The 26793-nt window shown below is 43.4% G+C and overlaps 1 protein-coding gene across 1 annotated transcript in view; it reads right to left on the bottom strand.

The window, feature by feature from the left end:
• Positions 1 to 2443: 2443 nt before the first annotated feature.
• CFAP119 (cilia and flagella associated protein 119) overlaps positions 2444 to 26793 on the bottom strand; it is an 88092-nt gene continuing 63742 nt past the window's right edge. Inside the window, exons 9-10 of the mRNA XM_053694816.1 lie at positions 20610 to 20668; positions 2444 to 2634 (exon numbers count right to left, since the gene is read on the bottom strand). Coding sequence (XP_053550791.1) covers positions 20637 to 20668 — 32 coding nt within the window. The 3' untranslated portion in view covers positions 2444 to 2634; positions 20610 to 20636. The remainder of the gene's footprint in view (positions 2635 to 20609; positions 20669 to 26793) is intronic.

A 26793-nucleotide genomic window follows, 5' to 3' on the forward strand; every position in this document is an offset into this window, starting at 1 on the left:
GGCTTTTCTGTACTTTGCAGATCTAATAGTTGGGGTAATGCACTAGATCTTGTTGTTGAACAGATTCGGGCAGGCCTATTATCTTTAAATTGTTCCTCCGGGAGCGATCCCCTAGATCCTCCAGCCGTGCTTGTAATGCTTTAATTACCTGACCTTTAACAAGTCCCAAGCAGCTGGGGCAGATAATAATAACTCTGTTTCCTTCAGAAAGATAGCGGCCCTCTCTTGGTCAAGGAACCAGTCCCTTCCAGGGCAAGACTAACAGATTCTAAGTGGTAAGCCCCCTTATTGAGCGTAGGGTCCCATAATGAATATATCATACAGCATTGTCGGGTGTTTAATGCACTATGTACTTGCTGTTTTTGGTACCGTCAGAGTGGCTTGGTTTTCTCCCACCTTATGTTTCGGCACTACTTGTATGCTTATAATAGGCTGCTTACATCCGCACCCCTGATCTGCTGATTCACTCCAGATTTGTGGAGCTAATAGTCCCCTTCACCAACCTTTACTTGTCTTGATCGTCCATTCTCTCTCTGGGGCTTAACCACTGTCTGCTCTCCTTTAACCACTTACTCCAACTCCAGCTCCGCCTGTATACGGTCCGACGCCTCCTCCTTGCTCAGTACCTCTCTTCCAGCTAGCTGCGCCCATATCTCTGCTACAGCTCTGGGTGGGTTCTCAGGGTTGTGGTGTAACTCTTCCACCTCGGCGTCTCTCCATAGGTCTGTGTTAGCCTCTGCTGGTCCGTACCACCCCCTCTCACAGGATATACAGCCTCGGGCTCCCTTGACCGCGTCTGCGGGTAACACCTCCAGAGACAGTCACCCCTCTACTCAGGTAGCTTAGACTTCGACCACTTGGGCTGCTTTCTGTTCTCTAGCCCCCAAGAGTGTGGACCATGGGATTCGACCTTAGCGACTTGGCCTTTTTCCTTGTGCTATGGAGTTCTGTGACACCGCTGCTGCCTCTCAACTTGGGAGCAGATTCCCAGCAAAAGAGTTTCGGCGTGGAGGGGAAAGCTGGCTCAACTACATCCAGAGCAGCTGGATGCTGTACTCGCGCTTCTCTGCGAGAGTCCTCACAAAACGGAACTCCACTACTCAAGCCTTACATCAAGAATAGATATACCTGGCTCCGAGCTCCTCCTCCGCTCCTGGTCCGTGGTGACCCTGAATATGAGGTTGCTAAGCTCCTGGACTCCAGATACAGACAACTGCAGTATCTGGTACATTGTAAGGGTTACTCCCCGTGATGTGCATGCTCCATCTTTTGTCTCCGGATTCCATGCTGCTCATCCTTTGAAGTCGACTCTGCTAGGGATGTGGTGCCTGCTGTTCTGCTTGTTGCCTGGGGGGGGGTCAGCTCCTGTCTGCATGAGGCGGTGACGCCATCGCCGCACGCTTCCTCCGTTCTGAAGCCGGTCAGGATATCCAGTGGTGCGAATCCTGCGCCTATTTAAGTAACTCACTTGTTACCTATCACTGCCCAAGTATAGGTGTTACTTAGTGTGCTCCTTGGTGTTATTGTTACTGTATGCTGGACTGTTATATTGTTGCTGACCTCTGCTTGTCTGACCACTCTGCCTGTTAACCCCTTAACTGCTGGATTGATATACTGCTGCTGTACTCTGCTTGTCTGACCACTCTGCCAATTAACCCTTAAACTGCTGGATTGATATACTATTGCTGAACCCTGCCTGTCTGACTACTCTGCTTGATTAACCTCTATTGCTCTGGATTGTCTCTCTGTTGCCAAACCCTGCCTGTCTGACCATCCTAGTGGTTCACCTCTGGACCAGTGTTCCCTCTAAGAACAGTTTTGTGTGCAGCCCAGCAGTGAGTTAACAAGAAAACTATACCTTGCCATCTGCATTGTGCAGTGTTTGCTAATTGCAGGGTGTGGTTACCTTATTAACTGTTTCACTGCTGGGCCGCACACAAAACTGGCCTTAGAGGGAACACTGCTCTGGACTGCTTTACCGTTGCCAAACCCTGCCTGCCGGACCATTCTAGTGGTTTACCTTTGAACTGCCTTTCCCTGCTGCTGCCGAAGACTATCCTGCCTGTGGTGAGTGTCGCTTAACCTCATCTTGCAAACTACCTCTGCTCTGGGATATTCCCTATCATTCCGGCTCGACTCCGGGATAAGAAGACTACTGGCCGAGTTCAGTCTGATAGTGGAATATCCCACGAGCATTACACATATACACGTTATTAATACAGATAGGGTCACATATACACACGTTATTAATACAGATAGGGTCACATATACATACGTTATTAATACAGATAGGGTCACACATACACACGTTATTAATACAGATAGGGTCACACATACACACGTTATTAATACAGATAGGGTCACACATACACGTTATTAGGGTCACATAAACACACCCATACATGATCACTGCATGCCTGGGCAGTAGTGAAGAGTACACAGCTTTAGCAGTAGCAGATTTATTGATGACATACATATGGAAGAGGTGTCTGGCGCTGACAGTTACCAACACCCTGCTCCCCCGTTGCAGTTACTCAGCACAGTTTTCCCTCTGCCTTTGACCCCAGCAGGTTCCTGCATCCCCTCTTCTCCTGGGGCCTGATGATCCAACGCTCTCCGCTCTGGCAAGATTATCTAAGAAGCCAAACCATTTTATCTTAAAGGGGCAGTAAATCTAGAAAATAATGTTATAATGCAGAATTATATTAGTGCTAGCTTTATGCAACATAATATTGCCGTGAAAGTTTTTATTAAAAAAGAGGGTATTTCAGACCCGCCCTCTGTGCTCTACTGAGCGGGTCTGGTTTTCCCTCTGAGCGCATCTGGGCAGCTGTCTAGTCACAGCCCGGCCCGACCGCGCCATTACACTCAATGTAGCTCACACCCGCTGTCAGACAGAGCAGGAACAAGCTACATTGAGTGTAATCGGACCGGGCTGTGACTAGACAGCTGCCCAGATGCGCTCAGAGGGAAAACCAGACCCGCTCAGTAGAGCACAGAGGGCGGGTCTGAAAACCCCTCTTTTTTAATAAAAATTCCATGGCAATAGCAGAATTATATAACATTATTTTCTAGGTTTACTGGCCCTATTTAGTTATATAGGGTTCTGGGTGTGAAGGAGAGACAAACATTACAATACAATGATAAAAATCACAGATTCTCCTCCTCTGCTTGCCGGTGCTCTTCATTCAGTTATTGCTTGGGCTGCTGGAATAGACCAGAAGATTATTAGTGAAGCCCCAGACAAGATAACATTATTCTCTAGGTCAGTGTTTTTCAACCACTAGTGTGCCGTGAGAGATCCTCAGGTGTGCCACGGCAGACTGACAACAGTGTGACATATTTTTTAAACTTTGCTTGTTTTTTACTCCCAGTGCAGGGGTAGTTTGTAGGAGGCATGGCATAACAGCACAATACATACAGTATGTGTGTGTTTGTGTGTATGTGTATATATATATGCTGTATTAGGCTACAATGTGTGATTTTTTTTAAAATTTTCGGATGGTGATGTGCCCCAGGATTTTTTAATGTAAAAAAGTGTGCCACGGCAAAAAAAAGGTTAAAAATCACTGCTCTAGGTCATAGTCATTAAAGCACCACACCCTTCTGTTCCTTGTGCTATGGAGAATACCACCAGAGGCTGCCATAGGTTCTATACCCTCTGATATAATCATACAAATTATAAAAGGTAACTACAATTTATGGAACCATTTATAATCATAGTCTAATCATTTTAATGTCAACATTTTAAAGGGACCATCTAGTCAAAATTAAACTTTCATGATTCAGATAGGGCATGCAATTTTAAATGACTTTCCAATTTACTTTCATCATCAAATTTGCTTTGTTCTCTTGGTATTCTTTGTTGAATGCTAAACCTAGGTAGGCTCATATGCTAATTTCTAAGCGCTAGGTTTATACGTTGGCACTCATTCCCCTTTCAGCTGTGTTACTAGGTTTATACCTTGGTGCTCGTTCCCCTTTCAGCTGCGTTACTAGGTTTTCTTCATAAATGGAAAGAGTCCACAGCTGCATTCATTACTTTTGGGAAATTAGAACCTGGCCACCAGGAGGAGGCAAAGACACCCCAGCCAGAGGCTTAAATACCTCCCCCACTCCCCTCATCCCCCAGTCATTCTTTGCCTTTCGTCCCAGGAGGTTGGCAGAGAAGTGTCAGAAGATTTGGAGTAGTCTCTTATGGAGGATAGTACACTTCGGCATGGGACTGGAGTTTTAAGTAGTCCTGTCAGCCTCTCAGTAAGAGCATGGGTGAAAGTTAGAGTCCGGAGATGCAGGGAGAGTCTTTCTGCGAAACTAACCCGACTCATATTAACAGCTCCACAAGCAATCGGCGTTGACGAGTTTCGCTGCCTGCTTTTTTTTCTCAAGTCCATGGCAGAGGCGAGGCTACTATCTGTCACACTTGAAGAGCTGTGTTCCTGTTCCACGGCGTAGATTCCGGTAAGATCGTTTAATTTTACTTTCATCATGGATGTATTGTAATTTGAACTGTTTATCCGAGAGGGGCTACAATCTTTCGGGGATAACTTTAACATAGGGTCTCAGTGAGGCTCCTTTTTGTATCTAGGAATCAAGGGTTAAAGGGACACTGAACCCAATTATTTTCTTTTATGATTCAGATAGAGCATGGAATTTTAAGCAACTTTCTAATTTACTCCTATTATCAAATTTTCTTCATTCTCTTGGTATCTTTATTTGAAATGCAAGAATGTAAGTTTAGATGCCAGCCCATTTTTGGTGAACAACCTGGGTTGTCCTTGCTGATTGGTGGATAAATTAATTCACCAATAAAAAAGTGCTGTCCAAAGTCTGAACCTAAAAAAAAGCTTAGATGCCTTCTATTTCAGATAAAGATACCAAGAGAATGAAGAAAAATTGATAATAAGAGTAAATTAGAAAGTTGCTTAAAATTGCATGCTCTATCTGAATCACGAAAGAAAAAATTTGGGTTCAGTGTCCCATTAATATCTCCTGAGGGGGGTTATTGAACAGGAGGGGTTTATAATCATGTTTGTTATGTGATTCGGCTCATGGCTATTTTGGAACATAACGGCCTATGTCTAGTGACACAGACTTTTCGGTCGGGCGTGCTTTTGCATGGACTGCATGGTTTACCTTGTGACCCCATTTCCGTTTTCCTGACCACGTGGCGACGGGGAAATCCTGGTCCACTGGTGTCTGGTTCTCTGGAGGTGGCAGTGTCCCAGTTATGGAGGATTCTTGAAGATGGATGTCTCTGATTCAGACTCTACTTCTTGTGAAGAATATGAATTGGCCCGGGTGATACATGCCCATCAGTTATCTTCCAAATGCTGTTTTAGAGTGCTCTGTTCCTCGGGATCTGGGAATCGGGTGCCCACTGGGCCATTCGTCTCTGGGGATTCTATTTCTTACGAGATGAGTTCCCTACCATCAACTCTTACTACGCATGCAGGTAACCCAAACACTACTTATCCTTTCTAGGGAGTGTGGCCTGTTCCCACCGGAGGTTACAACACGGTTCCACATGGCCATATCTTTAGCGCTGGCGCATCTGCACCTCCCGGGAGTGTGCTTACGATATTGTCCGTGTTTCGTTAACCGGGGCTCGTCAGGCATGGGATCGCCTGGTCCAGTTCAGCCTTCGGGGAGAGCGACTGCCCCTGAGGCCTCAGAGGGTCAACCTTCGGGGCCGGTGTTTCCTCTTGTCCCGGCGGAGGTATGTTTGCGCCTTTCGTTATAGACTGGCGCGCCTTTGTGTCCTACTAAGGCATGTTTTTGGTGTTGCTTGAGGATCCCACTCTTAATGGGTCTGGGGATTTTCAGTCTTACTCTTCGACTGGCTTGCATACATAGACATAAGGGGATGAAGTAATCTTCTTATAGTCTGTTATTTGTGTATCCTTTTCCAGTTCTGAGCTTGGAATTCTCAGACCCCTGTTGGGCTGGTCCTGCGGGTCTGTCCGTTCTTCCTGGGCGATAACCTACGGGTTGCCTTATCTTTTATTTTCATCTTGTGAGGATGATTTTTATTTGGTTTAAATCTCATGTTGTCGTGTGATGTTTCCTTTGGGAACTTTCCTCTCTGGAATTGATACTCGTGAATTTGTGTTCGCTCTGTTTACAAAAGTCTGTCTGACTTTTCTTTATCCCTCCATCATCGGGGGAGACTCTATGTGGCCTTGACAGTGCTGGGGCCCATGGTTTCAGGCTGGTCCTGACTGGGTAAAAAACCTTCTGTCTTTGAGGCCTAGTTCAGACACGTGGCACCTTTTTATGTCCGGTAGGTCCGGTGAGGGCGCTAGTGATCACAATATGAGTTGTGTTATTGTCTTGTTTTACAAGCTTCAACTAGCATCCTGAGAGGACTTGAGGGTCCGTGGTTGCTTAGGGGCATGGTGGATTGGTTCAGTCCTCATTCGTCTTTCAAGCTAGTGGGCCGGGACTCCGTTGAGATCCGTGGCGACATGCTCAGTAGTTTCCAAATTTTTCGGGAATTAGAGTGTTCCTTCCCGTTGTGGGTTGGAGGCTTGGAGGATTTAGGTCCTTCATACCGCCGTTCTTACGGTTTTGCCTTTCATGGTCTCTTTGGAAATGTCCTTTTAGGACTTGCGCCTTTTAGAGGCTCTCTTCCTTTGGATCGAGACTTTCTGGACTTCATACGGTTTTTCTGGCGGCTTTGGTAGCTTAATTAGAAAGTGAAGGCCGTGAGGCTCTGTCTTCCTTCGGGAGTTAGTCGTCCCCATGTCAGGGGCTAAAGGAGGTGTTCTCTTTTTCCAAGCTTTTTGCTTAGGGGATGTTTTTCTGCCTGGGTTCGGGATGCTTTACATTCTTCTCCCTTGGGTGTGGTCCTCTGGAACGTTAATCTGAAAGGATTATGGAGACTAGTCTTTCTTTCTACTTTGTTTCGGGTAACTCTGGTCTCATTTTCATTTCCCTTAGTGCTGCCCTTGGGGCCTTTGGGCTCTAGAGAAATTGTGTGACTTTGTTGTGGCCTAGTACCTTGCTGGGGGGGTGTTGACCTCTGGCTAAGGGTGTTCTCTTCCCTTTGGGCTGGGAATTACGAGTGAGTCCTGTACCCGTCCTCCGGGTTTCCCATTTCTCATCCCCTGTGAGGTCTGATGGCTTCAGATGGGGTATCTTGTGTTCCCTGAGGGCTTCTTCGTTCATTCTAGGACGATTCTGGGTCCCAGGTCCGGAGTTCTTGTCTTGGATCCTTCTTGGATGTCTGGAGACTTATGATCCGGTGGACTGGTTCAGGACGACCCAGTTTTTTTCAGGGACCCTATGTTGCGACATAGGGGCTAGCTCATTGGGCTGGCAAGCAGATAGGCCAGAGTTCTCATCCACCTTCAGATACTGGTTATAAACTTTAAGGCCTGACTTGTCCTTCGGAAGGAGTGTGCTCCTCTATGGGGAGTTTTTTTCTCTGTTGGGTCAACAGTGGTGTCTGGATGATTTTTCATTTGGTCCGTGTTTTGAACATACTATGGCTTCATGTCTTGTGGACATGTACGCTGTTCTTAACGGTGTCCTTCCCTTTGGAGGGGATAGTTTATCTTCCTTATGAGTTGGGGTTTCCTCTCTCTGGGTCTTTGTCCTGTCCTGTGTGTATGTAGGAGGTTGGATCAGGTGGCTTATTTCTGTAAGGGACGGCATCTGCTGCTCTGTGGGCACTGTCCCACCTGTTGGAAATTGATCTCTCTACATAGACTGTCTAAGAGAGTTGTGACAGGTCTTCCTACGGATCTATTGCACTTTTCTCTGTTCCAGGTCCTAGGGGGTTCTCCTTGGGAGTGCCTTATTTTGGAGGAGCGGATTGGGTTGGCACCCAAGCTCTGTTGGGATGGGTGAGTCCCCCCTTTTTTCTTCCAGCACCTGGGGGCTTGTGGTTGGGGTATTTCTGTCCCCCTATCTATCAGACATGTCGCTTGGGCTGGTCTGGTGTTGGAGCAGGATCTAAGATCTGTTGCTCTGCTATTTCGTCCTCTGAGCATTTGAGGTAGTAAGCCTTTTTGAGGTTTCTCCTTTCTCCACATTCAAGATTTGTGGGAAGGACTGGCGGCTCTTAGATAGCCTGCGACGTTTTCCGCTGGTTAGTGGATACTTAGCAATCTGAAGGATCCTATCTTCAGCTGCTTTCTACTTACCCTGCAAGTATTTAAGTTTCAGAGTCATTTTTAGATGACTGCAGCGTGCAGTGTTTTTGCTTCAGGTGTACTTTTTTGCGACTTGGGGACCTTCGTCTTCAGTTGCTTTCTAGAGTGCGGTTGCACTGTGTTAGGGGAAGATCCTCTCTCTGTTTCATATTCCCAGCCTTATCCCGTGGTTTCTGTATTTCTGGGGTCTGAGCGTTGCCTCCCTTGTTTCTATGAGACTGGTTGGGTCTCTGTTAGCCTGACCTGGTTTCTCTGGTTTTTGCTCTGTGTTTTTATTTAGGACTCGTTGTGCCCTTTTTAGGTTTTTTTCTGGAGTTCCTTATGCTAGCTGGAAGCTAGCTCAGCATACTAATGCACTGTGGCTACTCTGCACTGTAGCAAACCGAGGGTTGCAAGTTCGATCCCCGGGGAGGTCTACTCAGCCTTTCTTCCTTTCGTGGTTGATAAAATGAGCAGCGCCTTGAGTTCCTTAAGGGGGATTAGCCGCGTTTTACAAGTACAATCATGTTTTCTCCGTGCCTTTTCTTCTTTGTGGAAGGGGTTTTCGGGCCAGGTGCCCTCAGAATGAGCCGCCTCTTGTACCCTCCCGTCTTTGCATTCAGTATCCTCTATAGCTTGGGTATTGTTTTCCCAAAAGTAATGAATGCAGCTGTGGACTCCATTTATGAAGAAAAACTTAAATTATGCTTACCTAATAATTTTCTTTTCTTCAGATGGAAAGAGTCCACAGCTCCCCGCCCGTATTTTTTCCGTGGGGCGTCTATTTTTTTTCTTCTAGCTCCTTTTCACCCTGATATTTCTTCTACTGTTCCTTGTTCCTCAGCAGAATGACTGGGGGATGAGGGAAGTGGGAGGAGTATTTAAGCCTTTGGCTGGGGTGTCTTTGCCTCCTCCTGGTGGCCAGGTTCTAATTTCCCCAAAGATTGAATGCAGCTGTGGACTCTTTCCATCTGAAGAAAAGAAAATCATCAGGTAAGCATAATTTAAGTTTTATACCTTGGCACTCGTTCCCCTTTCAGTTGCGTTACTAGGTTTATACACTGGTGCTCATTCCCCTTTCAGCTGCGTTATTAGGTTTATACGTTGGCGTTCGTTCCCCTTTCAGCTGCATTACTAGGTCTATACGCTGCTGCTCGTTCCCCTTTCAGCTGCGTTACTAGGTTTATACGTTGGCGTTCGTTCCCCTTTCAGCTACGCTCCTAGGTTTATACGTTGGCGCTCGTTCCCCTTTCAGGTGCGTTACTAGGTTTATACGCTGGTGCTCGTTCCCCTTTCAGCTGCGTTACTAGGTTTATACGCTGGCGCTCGCTCCCCTTTCAGCTGTGTTACTAGGTATATACATATGCTGGCGTTCGTTCCCCTTTCAGCTGCGTTACTAGGTTTATATGTTGGCACTCGTTCCCCTTTCAGCTGCGCTACTTGGTTTATACGTTGGTGTTCATTCCCCTTTCAGCTACGTTACTAGGTTTATACGTTGGTGCTAGTTCCACTTTCAGCTGCGTTACTAGGTTTATAAGTTGGTGTTCATTCCCCTTTCAGCTGCGTTACTAGGTTTATACGTTGGCACTCGTTCCCTTTTCAGCTGCATTACTAGGTTTATACGTTGGCGCTCATTACCCTTTCAGCTGCGTTACTAGGTTTATACGTTGGCGCTCGTTCCCCTTTCAGCAGCGTTACTAGGTTTATATGTTGGCGCTCGTTCCCCTTTCAGCTGCGTTACAAGGTTTATACATTGATGCTCGTTCCCCTTTCAGCTGCGTTACAAGGTTTATACATTGATGCTCGTTCCCCTTTCAGCTGCGTTACTAGGTTTATACTGTGGCACTCATTCCCTTTTCAGCTGCGTTACTAGGTTTATACATTGATGCTTGTTTCCCTTTCAGCTGCGTTACTAGGTTTATGCGCTTGCGCTCATTTCCTTTTCAGCTGCATTACTAGGTATATACAGTGGCACTCATTCCGTTTACAGCTGCATTACTAGGGTTATATGCTGGCACTCGTTCCCTTTTCAGCTGCATTACTAGGGTTATATGTTGGCGTTCGTTCCCGTTTCAGCTGCGTTACTAGGTTTAGACGTTGGCACTTGTTCCCGTTTCAGCTGCGTTACTAGGTTTATACGTTGGCACTCATTTCCTTTTCAGCTGCATTACTAGGGTTATATGTTGGCGTTCGTTCCCGTTTCAGCTGCGTTACTAGGTTTAGACGTTGGCACTTGTTCCCGTTTCAGCTGCATTACTAGGGTTATATGTTGGTGCTCGTTCCCCTTTCAACTGCGTTATTAGCTTTATAAGTTAGCACTGGGAAGACAGAACCACAGTCAAGTATAAACTCACCAACCCTAATCTTGATGGACTAAAATCTCAACTATTTAACTGCATCAGTAAAGAAAGGGAATTCAGCAAAGTTATTATAGCAGCACAGTATAAATGTCAAACCACTGCATCCAGAAAAGCCCCTCACAAAGGCCAAAAATGCATAAAGAGATACAAGAATACATATAAACCTAGCCACATACATATGCGGTAGCACTAGACAAAAAAATGAAATAAAAACATGCAGCCAGTGGTCGAGAACAGGGATCTAAACATGATGCTGAAACAGGAAGTAGGCACACTAAAAGGAAAAGGACAACATAATCACCAATGCCTCTCTTTCTATAAAAATCATACCACCAAAAGGAGCAGTCTCTTTAAGAAACAACTCGGCCAACCTCATAAACTGGCTTGCACCTGACAGTGCTGGCATGCAGAGGGACTGCAAAGGTAGGGAAAAAGGATATTATGGGTACAAAAAATGAAGGCATGGGTTTGTTTAGATAGTCAAACTGTTAAGGTCATAAAATCTTTAAAAGATAATACAGAGATTGTTCTAAAACCGGCAGACAAGGGCAGGGCCACCGTCCTTTTAGATAAAGAGTATTATGTTAATGAGATTATATCTCAATTATCTGATAAAGATGTATATTGCTGTTTATCTTACAGTCCCATTTTTAATTTCCGAAAAGAAATGAAAAGTAAAGTCTTGTGTGCCTTTAAGAATGGATTAATTGGCAAGAAAGAGGTATCTTTCCTTGTTTGCGAACATGCAAAAACACCTATTCTATATACCTTGCCAAAGATTCACAAGAGTTTACATGCTCCTCCTGGCCATCCTATTGTGTCCAGTGTATGATCAGGATGTTCCAACACCTCTATATACTTAGATCACATATTGAGACCATTTGTGGAACTATCTAGTTCCTATATTAAAAGATACCAGTGATTTTTTTTTTTTTTTAAATCAAACTAAGGGACTTGACTGTCTCTACTGATAAGGTGATCTTATATACTTTGGATGTATCTAGCTTCTACACCTTAATTACTCACACTTCTGGGATGGGAGATGTCAAGAACGTTTTACAGCAATTCAGCTCTTTTAATAGTTGTCCGACTGAATTTATTCTTGATCTTTTAGAGATTGTACTGAGATGCAACTATTTCTTATTTCAAGATGATTATTACCTTCAGTTACAAGAAACAGCTTTGGGTTCCAATTTTGCTCCAACCTACACAAATATCTTTATGAAGATCTTTGAGGAGAAATTTGTTTGAGAATTCTCTCTTCATTCTATGTGGTGCCACTTGGTGGCGCTACTTAGATGATATTTTTAGCTTTTGGTTGGGTGACATTGGTTCCCTACTAGAATTTGTAGATCAGTTCAACAGTTCAACAACCCACATTAAATTCAGTTAGACACACAGCGAAGAGAGGATTGAATTCCTTGACACTAAGGTTTACAAATCTGGCCATTTCTTTAAAACTGATTTACATGTAAAATCTACAGATACAAATAGTTTGATGCATTTTGAGAGCTTTCACTGTTATGAATATTACCTTTATCTATAAAAGTATATTATGTGAAATAAGTTATGAAAGGTAATAAACAAATCTGAATCCTTTTAGTTGCTATCAGTCTATTAATTATACCGACACCAGATGAATAACAAAGGGAAAAATTATCTTTATTAAAGTATTTTGTTATTAATAATTAGCATTTAATAGAAAGTTAAGCAATCAAAATATTACAGAGATATAAACTACAGTTCTATAATAATCACTAACGCTACAAATAGTAAGGAAAACAGAATAATACAGAGATTAAACTATAAAGATGATTAAGTCTTATTTTCAAAATAACACAAACATTGGCATGATGATAAGAACCAAATATTTAATTAAAACCCTCTAAGGTAATTGCGGAGAATCAGGTAGATTAATAATTATGACAAACCGTCAGATGATAATCTATCCTAATTCCTGATTCACCCGGTGTTATTGTCGACAAATAAGACCAGGTGGTAGGAACTTTTATAAAGAAAACACAAAGCTATAAAATAATTAATTAATTTACCTGATTAAATATGAAAAGGCATTTTACATAAATGTTAAATGTAAATCTTAATGATATTAACATCTAAAGTGACTTTCTTTCATACATCACCAAAGTAAATAAATTTCCCCTTTTTCAGACAGGAATCAAACTGTCAGGTCGTAGGTCTGTCCCAATAGGCTAAACTCGTCTCAGCAGTTATAATCCAATAATCTCGGACCTCTGTAGTTGATTAGCAAATTACCAACTCCATAAATTATGTGACCAGTTCAAATGCCCAGGAAAAACGACCCCCTCCCCTTGGGCTAGACCCTATATATTCCCATTCTTTCATCTAGGAGGAGTCATTAATTATAATATTTTAATCATTAATTAACAGAAAATTAATTAGATGAAATATTATTGTTCTAACAGTAGATGGCTCTCGCATATAGGGTAAAAATATTAGAAAAATACTTATTATATTTATGTTTACCCCAACATTCCTAAACTACAATCAAGGTTATAAACTGCACTTATTTACAGAAATAAGCGACTAGCTGGGGTCTGAGCAAGTAAACTACCTTGAATAATGAAAAACATATTGATATGAAACTTCTCAGTCAGCAAGACTGAGGAAAACAAAATTCAATGTAATAATAGCTGAGCCCTGGTTAAGCTTAAAACAAGAAAACAACATGGAGTCTGTTCTGTCATGAAAATTTTTTAGCTTTTGGTTGGGTGACATTGGTTCCCTACTAGAATTTGTAGATCAGTTCAACAGTTCAACAACCCACATTAAATTCAGTTAGACACACAGCGAAGAGAGGATTGAATTCCTTGACACTAAGGTTTACAAATCTGGCCATTTCTTTAAAACTGATTTACATGTAAAATCTACAGATACAAATAGTTTGATGCATTTTGAGAGCTTTCACCCTGAGCCATTAAAGAGATCATTACCCCGCAGCCAACTCCTAAGGGTCAGGAGGATTGTGTCAGATGAGTCAATAGTTAAAAATAGGCTTGCCGAGGAGGCGGGGCGTAGCCGTGCAGGGACATGGCCGCATTTTGACAAGCTCAGTGCGTGTCCTAAGTCTCCAACTCAAATGATCAAACCTGAGCAGAGGAAGACTCATTAACCCTAATCTACGTGAAAGAATAACCTGGAGGGCAACAATTGAGAGTAACTGAAAACACCCAATCATCCCGTGGGGACTGCTGAGCAACCGGAGGTTCACACCAACAGCCATCGGGAAAGGTGAGCCCAACAGCATACCCCATTGAGACAAGGGTGCTTAATCCAGCCTCGTCACACTGCTGTGACAGAAGATCGACCGACAGAGAAGTTCCGAAATTGTCGGGAGAACAACGAGACCGCCGACACCATTATTCACCACTCTAAGGGGGAGGCATAAAATCCCCAATCACACATTTAGATAGAGAGACAACGCCCTGTGACAGGCCACAATGAATTACATTACTTTAGCAGATAACAAGTTACACCCAAGAAAACAATGCAGTCCATCTTATCAACAGCAGTCTGACTCTGGAGGTCATTAGACAATGGGAACTAAACTTAATTAGAGCTGATGCCAGCAAACTTGTATTTAGAAACTAGCTTCTTGAAGCTGAACAAAGTTAACTCTTTAGTTCTGACCGAAGGGTCTGTCACATAGCACTTAATGGCACACAATGAAAACTAATGCTTTTGTAACAGTGCTCCCTTTCTGTGGAACACTCTGCCTGTGTGGTACTTGGTTCAGTAAGCCCTATTTACTGAACCAAGTGGGAGAAGCCAGGGACAAGTTATTTTACAGGTCTGGGGACATAGTCTTAAAGGGGCATTGTTCACCAAAGTCACAATATGTCCCCAGACGATTCTTAAAGGGCCATACACACCCAATAAAAGTTAATACATTTTCAGGGGCAATCTTCCAGGGGCCATAGTCATGAGGAAGGAGGCTGGCAAATAGGCTTCTCCACAATCCAGGGAAGCAGGGCAATTTTTCATTTAAGGGCCAGTTACAAATAGCAGTTTGTTACATATCTACCCTTTTGGAGGGAGACTAACCAGGCACCTGACCTTCTGTCGGTCAGTGCCTAAGTTAGTCTCGCAACCCACCCACAAATAAACATTAGCAGCAAAGTAGCCCCCCCACAATAAGTAGTACTGGCCTGTAGGTTCCAGGTTGTAGGATGAAAGTGTAGCATCCTCGGCCTTCCTGGCGCAGCTGGGCAAATAGCTGGTGGTACTTGGGGGGCAGAGGCCAGCGGCACTCTGCCCTGGTGCCAGCGCTTCTGCTGGGGTGAGGGGTTTGCAGGCCAGTCCTGTAACAAGGGGGTCTTGTAGGGCAGAGGCCAGCAGCGCTCTGTCCTGATGCCAGCTCTTCTGCTGGGGGAATTGGGGCATAGTCCTGCCCGGTGGCAAAGGGAACGTGGGGGTCAGTGGGGGTTAACATCTCCACTGTTAACCCTGGGCCCAAGTTAGGAGTTAGCTGGGGAGGGGGAGATTGGCTTACCTCCTCCTCCTGATACTCCGGCGGCCGTTGGGAAGGGAGGTCGATGCTCTCCCCTCCCTGTAGCGGGGTCTGTCGCTGGGGATCTGGGCCGCCTGCCCAGCATCCCTGTAGGGCCGGTAGAGAGACTGCGGTCCCATCTCCACCTGCCTGCTGGGGGTCCTCCCAGGACCAGTCTATGAGGCCTGCTGCCTCGGGTATCTCTGGTTGGGGTTGGGGAAGGAGACCGGTTGTCTCTTCCCTCTGCACGATATACTGCCGCTGGGGAGGGAGGTCGCTGCTCTCCTCTCCCTGTAACGGGGTCTGTCGCTGGGGATCTGGGCCGCCTGCCCAGCATCCCTGTAGGGCCGGTAGAGAGACTGCGGTCCCATCTCCACCTGCCTGCTGGGGGTCCTCCCAGGACCGGTCTATGAGGCCTGCTGCCTCGGGTATCTCTGGTTGGGGTTGGGGAAGGAGACCGGTTGTCTCTTCCCTCTGCACGGTATACTGCCGCTGGGGAGGGAGGTCGCTGCTCTCCTCTCCCTGTAACTCACTTTCTCGCTGGAGACCAGGTGTCCATACCCTCAAACTCCACAGTTGGCGCTCAAAGGCTCGTGCCGCTTCGTTCTCAGTAGCCAATTTTCGGATGATTCGACTGACTACTTCCTGCGCATGGTCTGGACCATATCGGACTAGCCGCCTCTTTACCTCTGGAACGAAATCAGCGCCCTCATAGCGACGGATCAGGTTGAGGTGCTCTTCACAGGGTTCTGACCAGTGTCTTGTCAGCTCCATGCTGCTGTAGGTAGGGACGCTGCGCAGTGGCTAGCGTTGCCCTCAATAATTCTCATACGATACTAGTGCTGTTGGGGTGCTGCTCCTTGCGCTAGGACGCTATCCCACCGCTGCCGCCAAATGTTACGGTTGCCTCCAGGCTGACTGGAAGTTGGACCGTAGAAAAGGATGCTCCTAGCGCTCACCAAAGGATCATCAGCACCGTAGACACCATAAGTAATGCAGACTCTACGAACCACCGCTGCTGGGCTGGTATCTTGCCGTCTGCTCTGCGCCCTGGACCTACGACCAGGCTCCAGTAGGTGAACCTCTTCCTTCTGTAGAGCGAAGCAGGATCAGGAACAAGAGCTCTTACAAGAGCTCAGTAGCTAAGGGAGTATGAAGAGCATAGCAATCCCTGTAGTGATTATAGCTGTCCCCTACAAACATGAGTCAAGGCTGCAAGTTAGAGGGTCAGAAAAGGTCTGTAGTGCTGGAACACCCAGCCTGCTTTTTATTGAGGTTACATGCAAAAAGGACACTCTCAGGGGGAGGCATAAAATCCCCAATCACACATTTAGATAGAGAGACAACGTCCTGTGACAGGCCACAATGAATTACATTACTTTAGCAGATAACAAGTTACACCCAAGAAAACAATGCAGTCCATCTTATCAACAGCAGTCTGACTCTGGAGGTGATTAGACAATGGGAACTAAACTTAATTAGAGCTGATGCCAGCAAACTTGTATTTAGAAACTAGCTTCTTGAAGCTGAACAAAGTTAACTCTTTAGTTCTGACCGAAGGGTCTGTCACATAGCACTTAATGGCACACAATGAAAACTAATGCTTTTGTAACAGTGCTCCCTTTCTGTGGAACACTCTGCCTGTGTGGTACTTGGTTCAGTAAGCCCTATTTACTGAACCAAGTGGGAGAAGCCAGGGACAAGTTATTTTACAGGTCTGGGGACATAGTCTTAAAGGGGCATTGTTCACCAAAGTCACAATATGTCCCAAGACGGTTCTTAAAGGGCCATACACACCCAATAAAAGTTAATACATTTTCAGGGGTACAATCTTCCTGGGGCCATAGTCATGAGGAAGGAGGCTGGCAAATAGGCTTCTCCACAATCCAGGGAAGCAGGGCAATTTTTCATTTAAAGGGCCAGTTACAAATAGCAGTTTGTAACAGCCATATTAACTGAAACACTGTCTTGGTAAGACATCTTAATAACCCACTGGGCCTTAACACCCGGAACTGTGCGAACATCAATGGCAGCTAAAAGAAACACAAAAACAGACAAAAAGCAAATAAACACACCAATTATGAACTCTTTCTTCCCTAAACAAGATGTAGAATTGCAGGAACACTCACAAATACTCCCTAATAGCTACAGTAAACATATGGAGGTGAGGCCTGCTGCTCCAATCTCACACATGGACCAGTTATCTCAGATCCAGTCTAACATCTTACTACTCCCTTCCAAGTCAGATTTGGCAGACCTAAAATCCTTTATAAAAACGGAAATGTCCTCTCTGAGGAAGGACATAAATGAAATGGGGACCAGGCTAGAATACTTGGAAGATGGCCAAGACACACTAAACAACATGGTGTTTGATGTCAATCACCAACTAACAAGACACAAGTCTTTGGTTCAATCCCTCCAATTAAAAATAGAAGACCTGGATAACCGAAACAGGAGAAGTAACTTAAGGATTCGTGGAGTCCCAGAGGAAGCAACTAGAGAGTCAATGACTTCCTATCTCCTGCAAATGTTTGAATACATCACACCTAATCTTAAACTCACAGAAACATTGATGGAAAGGGCACACAGAGCTCTAAAGCCCATACCAGTTCCTCCGAAACCACCAAGAGACATCATTATCAAATTTGCCAGCTACCTGGATAAAGAAGCTATCTGGAAACAAGTTAGGTTGCAAAAAGAAATCAAATTCCAGACCTACAGCATACAGATTTTCCAAGATATCAGCCCCGAAACTATTGAAAGGAGAAGGGAGATTTGCTTTATCACCCAGCGCCTGCAGGAAAGAAAAGTTAAATATCGATGGGGATTCCCCTTTAGTCTCATAGTACAACAAGATGGGAAAACACACGTTTACAAAGAATCCACAGACTTGGACTCATTCTCTAAAAGTTTAAATATAGACTTTACACAAGAGGGTGTACCATTTTCATCAACACAAAGACTGGACAAACCATTACCCCAGAGGGCGCAGTGGTCGACAGTCCAACACAAGAAGAAAAGAGTGGAAGAACCCTCAATGGCTTCCTGAATAATCACTGGGCGCAGTGATGGGTCAGTGTTAGCGACCCCCTTCAGAGGGAATATTTCTACGACTACCACCAGAACTGATAAGTATATGACATAATACTGTTAAACTGTCTTGTGCCTATGATTTACGTCTAATATGCAGCTAGCCATAAAAATATATTATCACCAAATTACAAACTAGTGAATTGCTGAGATGGACACTAGATAAAACTGTTATGTTGATGGTTGACATTAATCTGTTTTAAATATAGCGAATGGGGTGGGGCCCTAGATAAGGAAGATTTGAGTTGATTAACCTAGAATTCAGAAAGAATTTGTTAAATGAAGGTTGTTACTTGAATGTTGCAGGAATGTATATAGTTCCAAAATGAATGAGAACTTGTATTACCACATAGAAATGTTTGAGATTCTCTTTACGTAAGATCCAAAGCAGAAAGAGTCAGTACATAAACTGAAAGTCAAAGCTCTGGAATTTATAGGATCAAATAATTGAATACCCACACATAAAACACTACCAGATAGAAAGATTACAAGAGTGATACATAGAAACATAGATATTGACGGCAGATAAGAGCCATAGGCCCAGCAAGTCTGCCCGACCTTACCTAACAGTATAAACTTATCTAGTTCATAGGATAGCCTTATGCTTGTCCCATGCATTTTTAAAGTCCCCCACAGTGTTTGTTGCTACTACCTCTTGAGGAAGTTTATTCCATAAATCAATCACTCTTTCTGTAAAGAAGTGCTTCCTCAAATTACTCGTGAATCTACTACCCTTTAGCTTGAGCTCATGACCCCTTGTTCTTGAATTTTCCATTTTATGTAAAATACCCACAGCCTCAGTTTTACTAAACCCTTTAATGTACCTGTAAAGGGTATATTCTAATGATCCTCCTGATGAAAATGAACCATTTATATAGGGTTATAATTGACTCTAGAGAAGAAACAGATTAAAAATCACGAATTTTGACCAACATAATTACAAATATATTAAGGATATGACACCCAACTTCACTTTAAGTGTATTATGTAAATATGATAAAGGCTACAAACTAGCAGCATTGGATATGAGGAGAATAGTGTGAATACTTAACTTAATTGACCCCTAACTTACAATAGACAGACATTTTGGATTTCATGGAGAGCTATCTCATCATATATTTATGGCCCTATAAATCAAAAAAGGAAAAGTAGATAAGGGCACAAAGGATTTGACAACATAGGCAACATTGTTAAATCTCGGCAGAGTTAAAACCAAGGAGTTAAAATGGAAAATTCATGATAAATCCTCGTAAGTTTATAGTGTTTAAGAGTTGGAGACTTGGAATATGACATGCTACCTCAAGTTTGAAAGTATGTTAATTTCTACTACATATTTTTTTTTGGTTTTTATGTTTAACCCTATTATTTTTGGGTCGTGTTCCTGTCCTGCCCGGTGGTTCCAGCCAGATTACTAAAATTCATTATTGTTTGGGGATGTCACGCATACAGCTCACTCATTTCATACATCACCTAGAATATGACTAACAAACGAAATCATCCTTCACCCACAAACAACTTACGTTTATATTCAATAAATGCAAAAGGCCTCAATATGCCTAATAAAAGATCTACAATGCTGAGAGAATGTCGCACCTTGGGGTCCGACCTGAGGTTTCTTCAAGAAACCCATTTTAGAAAAGCAAAAGAACCCTCCACATTTACCCGCCTATATGGCACATGCTTCTGGGCTTCGCACAATAAATACAAAAAACACGGGGTAGGCATTATTATTAAAAGAGGTATACCTTTTATTGAACTGCAAACCATTAGGGATAAAGAAGGCTGCTATATCATATTAATTGGTCTGTTATACAACAGACCAGTTACCCTAGTTTCAGTATATGCTCCTAACTCTCACCAACACTCATTTTTTAGAAAATTATCTAACCTAATTCTAGATAACCAGAAAGGAGTCCTCATTATGTGCGGGGACTTCAATACAGCCTTAAATCCTGTTATGGACTGTTCATCCAGTCGCTCCTCGGTCCCTACCTCAAATCTAAATAAGATAAAAACATGTCTCAAAAACATTGTAGCCCAAGATATATGGAGAATATTACATCCACAACTTAGGGATTACACTTTCTACTCATATCCACACAAAATATACACTAGGATTGATTATGTATTTACGGATGTGGGGAGCTTAGACTTATTTCACTCAGCAAAGATATGTCCGATAACATGGTCTGATCACTCCTCATTGATTAGTTCTTTTTCATGGCCAACTAAACCGATTAAAGATTTTATATGGAAACTAGATGACACATTAACAGACCCCATGAATGTAATAAAGATCGAAAAAACTCACAGAATATTTTCAGATTAATACAAACCCAGAAACATCAGCACAAACAATATGGGAAGCACATAAGAGTGTAATTAGGGGCGAATTGATAGCCATGAAGGCACACATCAACAAAACTAAAAGAGAGGCAGTTAACTCTTATCTTCTCAGAATACAATAACTCGAAACAAAACATAAAAACTTACCCTCAGATAAAGATACATTAGCTGAACTCACATTGGAGAGACAAAAACTTGCCTTACACCTGTCAAAAGAACACAAACGAAAGGCATTACACAACCAACAGAAACATTACGAGGGACGCAATAAATTTGGACGCCTGTTAGCGAGATATCTTAAACATAAAGCACATAAGAAATACATATTACATATTACCGATGAAAAAGGACGTTCTCAACACTCTACTCGAAACATAGCCCATACATTCCAAAAATTTTTCAAAAATTATATAATATCAGAAATGACTATAACAGACATACATCAGACACACAGGCACGCTTGCAGGGGATAGATACCTATCTTAGCCACTTAAAATTACCCAACATTACACCTGAGCAAAAGGAGGAACTAGAGAATCCGCTAACTTTAGAAGAGGTTAATTTAGTCGTCAAGGATTTGCCATCCGGAAAAACACCGGGCCCAGACGGTTTTGGCCACAAATATTATACCACATTTCGGGACACGCTATCACCTCACATTCTAAATTATTTCCAATATATCGACAGAACTGAAGCCTTTTCGGCAAGAGCCCTCGAAGCTCACATTATATTACTACCAAAACCAAATAAATCCCCCTCCCTCCCCGTAAATTACCGTCCTATCTCATTATTGAACACAGACATCAAAATTTACGCAAAAATACTAGCCCATAGACTAAACAAAATTCTCCCCAATATTATTCACCAGGACCAAGTTGGCTTCGTCCCAGGTCGAGAGGCCAAAGACAACACGGTCAGAGCCCTCCATTTAATACATTATGTTAAGAAAAACAATATCCCCACTCTATTCTTGTCAACAGATGCTGAAAAGGCTTTTGACCGTGTTGCCTGGGATTACTTGAAAGCCACTCTGTCACACTTAGGTCTAGGCCCACAAAATCTTGATAAATGGCACCCTGTCAGATCCTTTCCCTATTAGGAACGGGACGCGCCAGGGTTGTCCCTTGTAGCCCCTCTTATTTACTTGCGTTATAGAAATGCTAGCCACAAGTATAAGACACAACCAGCAGATACATGGCATCAATATTAACTCCCAAGAATATACGGTGTCTCTTTTTGCGGACGATATGCTTTTTACTCTCACAAATCCTGTAGTATCTATTCCACACTTGAATAAAGAATTTGAAGCATTTCACATACTATCCAACAAGACCAAATCCGAGATCTTAAATATAAATATAACTGACACTGAACAACAAGCTATCAAAAAGCTTACCACATTCACCTGGTGCCCTTCAGCATTAAAATATTTAGGAATTAAACTAGCCCCTACAATAGACGATATATTCGTATTGAACTATATGCCGCTTAAACATGTAATTATCAATGATCTTTCCTCCTGGAGGACCAAACAGATTTCGTGGTTGGGACGCATAGAAGTAATCAAAATTAATATTTTCCAAAGGATGTTATATTATCTCCAAACATTACCCATCCCACTTCCCAAACAATATCTGCCCTCTATACAGAAAGCATTTAGAGATTACATATGGAACAAAAAAACACCAAGAATTCAACAACATACAATGCAATCTCCCAGATCACAGGGAGGAATGGGGGTCCCAAATTTAGAATTATACAGACAAGCCATATTTTTACAAAGAATCGTAGATTGGAATATTCACTACCATCATAAGAGATGGCTGACTATTTAAGTTAGTGCTCAGTTAGCCTATTACAGCTCTCCCTATTTAAGCCATCTTATCCCAGTAGTTAGTGCTCAGTCAGCCTATTACAGCTCTCCCTATTTAAGTCATCTTATCCCAGTAGTTAGTGCTCAGTTAGCCTATTACAGCTCTCCCTATTTAAGCCATCTTATCCCAGTAGTTAGTGCTCAGTCAGCCTATTACAGCTCTCCCTATTTAAGCCATCTTATCCCTGTAGTTAGTGCTCAGTCAGCCTATTACAGCTCTCCCTATTTAAGCCATCTTATCCCAGTAGTTAGTGCTCAGTCAGCCTATTACAGCTCTCCCTATTTAAGCCATCTTATCCCATTAGTTAGTGCTCAGTCAGCCTATTACAGCTCTCCCTATTTAAGCCATCTTATCCCTGTAGTTAGTGCTCAGTCAGCCTATTACAGCTCTCCCTATTTAAGCCATCCTATCCCAGTAGCTAGTGCTCAGTCAGCCTATTACAGCTCTCCCTATTTAAGCCATCTTATCCCATTAGTTAGTGCTCAGTCAGCCTATTACAGCTCTCCCTATTTAAGCCATCTTATCCCTGTAGTTAGTGCTCAGTTAGCCTATTACAGCTCTCCCTATTTAAGCCATCTTATCCCATTAGTTAGTGCTCAGTCAGCCTATTACAGCTCTCCCTATTTAAGCCATCTTATCCCTGTAGTTAGTGCTCAGTTAGCCTATTACAGCTCTCCCTATTTAAGCCATCTTATCCCAGTAGTTAGTGCTCAGTCAGCCTATTACAGCTCTCCCTATTTAAGCCATCTTATCCCTGTAGTTAGTGCTCAGTCAGCCTATTACAGCTCTCCCTATTTAAGCCATCTTATCCCAGTAGTTAGTGCTCAGTCAGCCTATTACAGCTCTCCCTATTTAAGCCATCTTATCCCAGTAGTTAGTGCTCAGTCAGCCTATTACAGCTCTCCCTATTTAAGCCATCTTAGGGACAGCTCTCCCTATTTAAGCCATCTTATCCCTGTAGTTAGTGCTCAGTTAGCCTATTACAGCTCTCCCTATTTAAGCCATCTTATCCCTGTAGTTAGTGCTCAGTCAGCCTATTACAGCTCTCCCTATTTAAGTCATCTTATCCCTGTAGTTAGTGCTCAGTCAGCCTATTACAGCTCTCCCTATTTAAGCCATCTTATCCCTGTAGTTAGTGCTCAGTCAGCCTATTACAGCTCTCCCTATTTAAGTCATCTTATCCCAGTAGTTAGTGCTCAGTTAGCCTATTACAGCTCTCCCTATTTAAGCCATCTTATCCCATTAGTTAGTGCTCAGTCAGCCTATTACAGCTCTCCCTATTTAAGCCATCTTATCCCATTAGTTAGTGCTCAGTCAGCCTATTACAGCTCTCCCTATTTAAGCCATCTTATCCCTGTAGTTAGTGCTCAGTCAGCCTATTACAGCTCTCCCTATTTAAGTCATCTTATTCCTGTAGTTAGTGCTCAGTCAGCCTATTACAGCTCTCCCTATTTAAGCCATCTTATCCCTGTAGTTAGTGCTCAGTCAGCCTATTACAGCTCTCCCTATTTAAGCCATCTTATCCCTGTAGTTAGTGCTCAGTCAGCCTATTACAGCTCTCCCTATTTAAGCCATCCTATCCCAGTAGCTAGTGCTCAGTCAGCCTATTACAGCTCTCCCTATTTAAGCCATCTTATCCCTGTAGTTAGTGCTCAGTTAGCCTATTACAGCTCTCCCTATTTAAGCCATCTTATCCCAGTAGTTAGTGCTCAGTCAGCCTATTACAGCTCTCCCTATTTAAGCCATCTTATCCCAGTAGTTAGTGCTCAGTCAGCCTATTACAGCTCTCCCTATTTATGTCATCTTATCCCAGTAGTTAGTGCTCAGTCAGCCTATTACAGCTCTCCCTATTTAAGCCATCTTATCCCAGTAGTTAGTGCTCAGTCAGCCTATTACAGCTCTCCCTATTTAAGCCATCTTATCCCAGTAGTTAGTGCTCAGTCAGCCTATTACAGCTCTCCCTATTTAAGCCATCTTATCCCAGTAGATAGTGCTCAGTCAGCCTATTACAGCTCTCCCTATTTAAGCCATCTTATCCCAGTAGTTAGTGCTCAGTCAGCCTATTACAGCTCTCCCTATTTAAGCCATCTTATCCCTGTAGTTAGTGCTCAGTCAGCCTATTACAGCTCTCCCTATTTAAGCCATCTTATCCCTGTAGTTAGTGCTCAGTTAGCCTATTACAGCTCTCCCTATTAAAGCCATCTTATCCCTGTAGTTAGTGCTCAGTCAGCCTATTACAGCTCTCCCTATTTAAGCCATCTTATCCCAGTAGTTAGTGCTCAGTCAGCCTATTACAGCTCTCCCTATTTAAGCCATCTTATCCCTGTAGTTAGTGCTCAGTCAGCCTATTACAGCTCTCCCTATTTAAGCCATCTTATCCCATTAGTTAGTGCTCAGTCAGCCTATTACAGCTCTCCCTATTTAAGCCATCTTATCCCAGTAGTTAGTGCTCAGTCAGCCTATTACAGCTCTCCCTATTTAAGCCATCTTATCCCTGTAGTTAGTGCTCAGTCAGCCTATTACAGCTCTCCCTATTTAAGCCATCTTATCCCAGTAGTTAGTGCTCAGTCAGCCTATTACAGCTCTCCCTATTTAAGCCATCTTATCCCAGTAGCTAGTGCTCAGTCAGCCTATTACAGCTCTCCCTATTTAAGCCATCTTATCCCTGTAGTTAGTGCTCAGTCAGCCTATTACAGCTCTCCCTATTTAAGCCATCTTATCCCAGTAGTTAGTGCTCAGTCAGCCTATTACAGCTCTCCCTATTTAAGCCATCTTATCCCTGTAGTTAGTGCTCAGTCAGCCTATTACAGCTCTCCCTATTTAAGCCATCTTATCCCTGTAGTTAGTGCTCAGTCAGCCTATTACAGCTCTCCCTATTTAAGCCATCTTATCCCAGTAGTTAGTGCTCAGTCAGCCTATTACAGCTCTCCCTATTTAAGCCATCTTATCCCAGTAGTTAGTGCTCAGTCAGCCTATTACAGCTCTCCCTATTTAAGCCATCTTATCCCAGTAGTTAGTGCTCAGTCAGCCTATTACAGCTCTCCCTATTTAAGCCATCTTATCCCTGTAGTTAGTGCTCAGTCAGCCTATTACAGCTCTCCCTATTTAAGCCATCTTATCCCTGTAGTTAGTGCTCAGTCAGCCTATTACAGCTCTCCCTATTTAAGCCATCTTATCCCTGTAGTTAGTGCTCAGTCAGCCTATTACAGCTCTCCCTATTTAAGCCATCTTATCCCAGTAGTTAGTGCTCAGTCAGCCTATTACAGCTCTCCCTATTTAAGCCATCTTATCCCAGTAGTTAGTGCTCAGTCAGCCTATTACAGCTCTCCCTATTTAAGCCATCTTATCCCAGTAGTTAGTGCTCAGTCAGCCTATTACAGCTCTCCCTATTTAAGCCATCTTATCCCTGTAGTTAGTGCTCAGTCAGCCTATTACAGCTCTCCCTATTTAAGCCATCTTATCCCTGTAGTTAGTGCTCAGTCAGCCTATTACAGCTCTCCCTATTTAAGCCATCTTATCCCATTAGTTAGTGCTCAGTCAGCCTATTACAGCTCTCCCTATTTAAGCCATCTTATCCCTGTAGTTAGTGCTCAGTCAGCCTATTACAGCTCTCCCTATTTAAGCCATCTTATCCCAGTAGTTAGTGCTCAGTCAGCCTATTACAGCTCTCCCTATTTAAGCCATCTTATCCCTGTAGTTAGTGCTCAGTCAGCCTATTACAGCTCTCCCTATTTAAGCCATCTTATCCCAGTAGTTAGTGCTCAGTCAGCCTATTACAGCTCTCCCTATTTAAGCCATCTTATCCCAGTAGTTAGTGCTCAGTCAGCCTATTACAGCTCTCCCTATTTAAGCCATCTTATCCCTGTAGTTAGTGCTCAGTCAGCCTATTACAGCTCTCCCTATTTAAGCCATCTTATCCCAGTAGTTAGTGCTCAGTCAGCCTATTACAGCTCTCCCTATTTAAGCCATCTTATCCCTGTAGTTAGTGCTCAGTCAGCCTATTACAGCTCTCCCTATTTAAGCCATCTTATCCCAGTAGTTAGTGCTCAGTCAGCCTATTACAGCTCTCCCTATTTAAGCCATCTTATCCCAGTAGTTAGTGCTCAGTCAGCCTATTACAGCTCTCCCTATTTAAGCCATCTTATCCCAGTAGTTAGTGCTCAGTCAGCCTATTACAGCTCTCCCTATTTAAGCCATCTTATCCCAGTAGTTAGTGCTCAGTCAGCCTATTACAGCTCTCCCTATTTAAGCCATCTTATCCCAGTAGTTAGTGCTCAGTCAGCCTATTACAGCTCTCCCTATTTAAGCCATCTTATCCCAGTAGTTAGTGCTCAGTCAGCCTATTACAGCTCTCCCTATTTAAGCCATCTTATCCCTGTAGTTAGTGCTCAGTCAGCCTATTACAGCTCTCCCTATTTAAGTCCATATTATCCCTGTAGTTAGTGCTCAGTCAGCCT

The sequence above is a fragment of the Bombina bombina genome, chromosome 11 (genome assembly GCF_027579735.1).
Source record: "Bombina bombina isolate aBomBom1 chromosome 11, aBomBom1.pri, whole genome shotgun sequence".
Taxonomy (NCBI): Eukaryota; Metazoa; Chordata; class Amphibia; order Anura; family Bombinatoridae; genus Bombina; species Bombina bombina.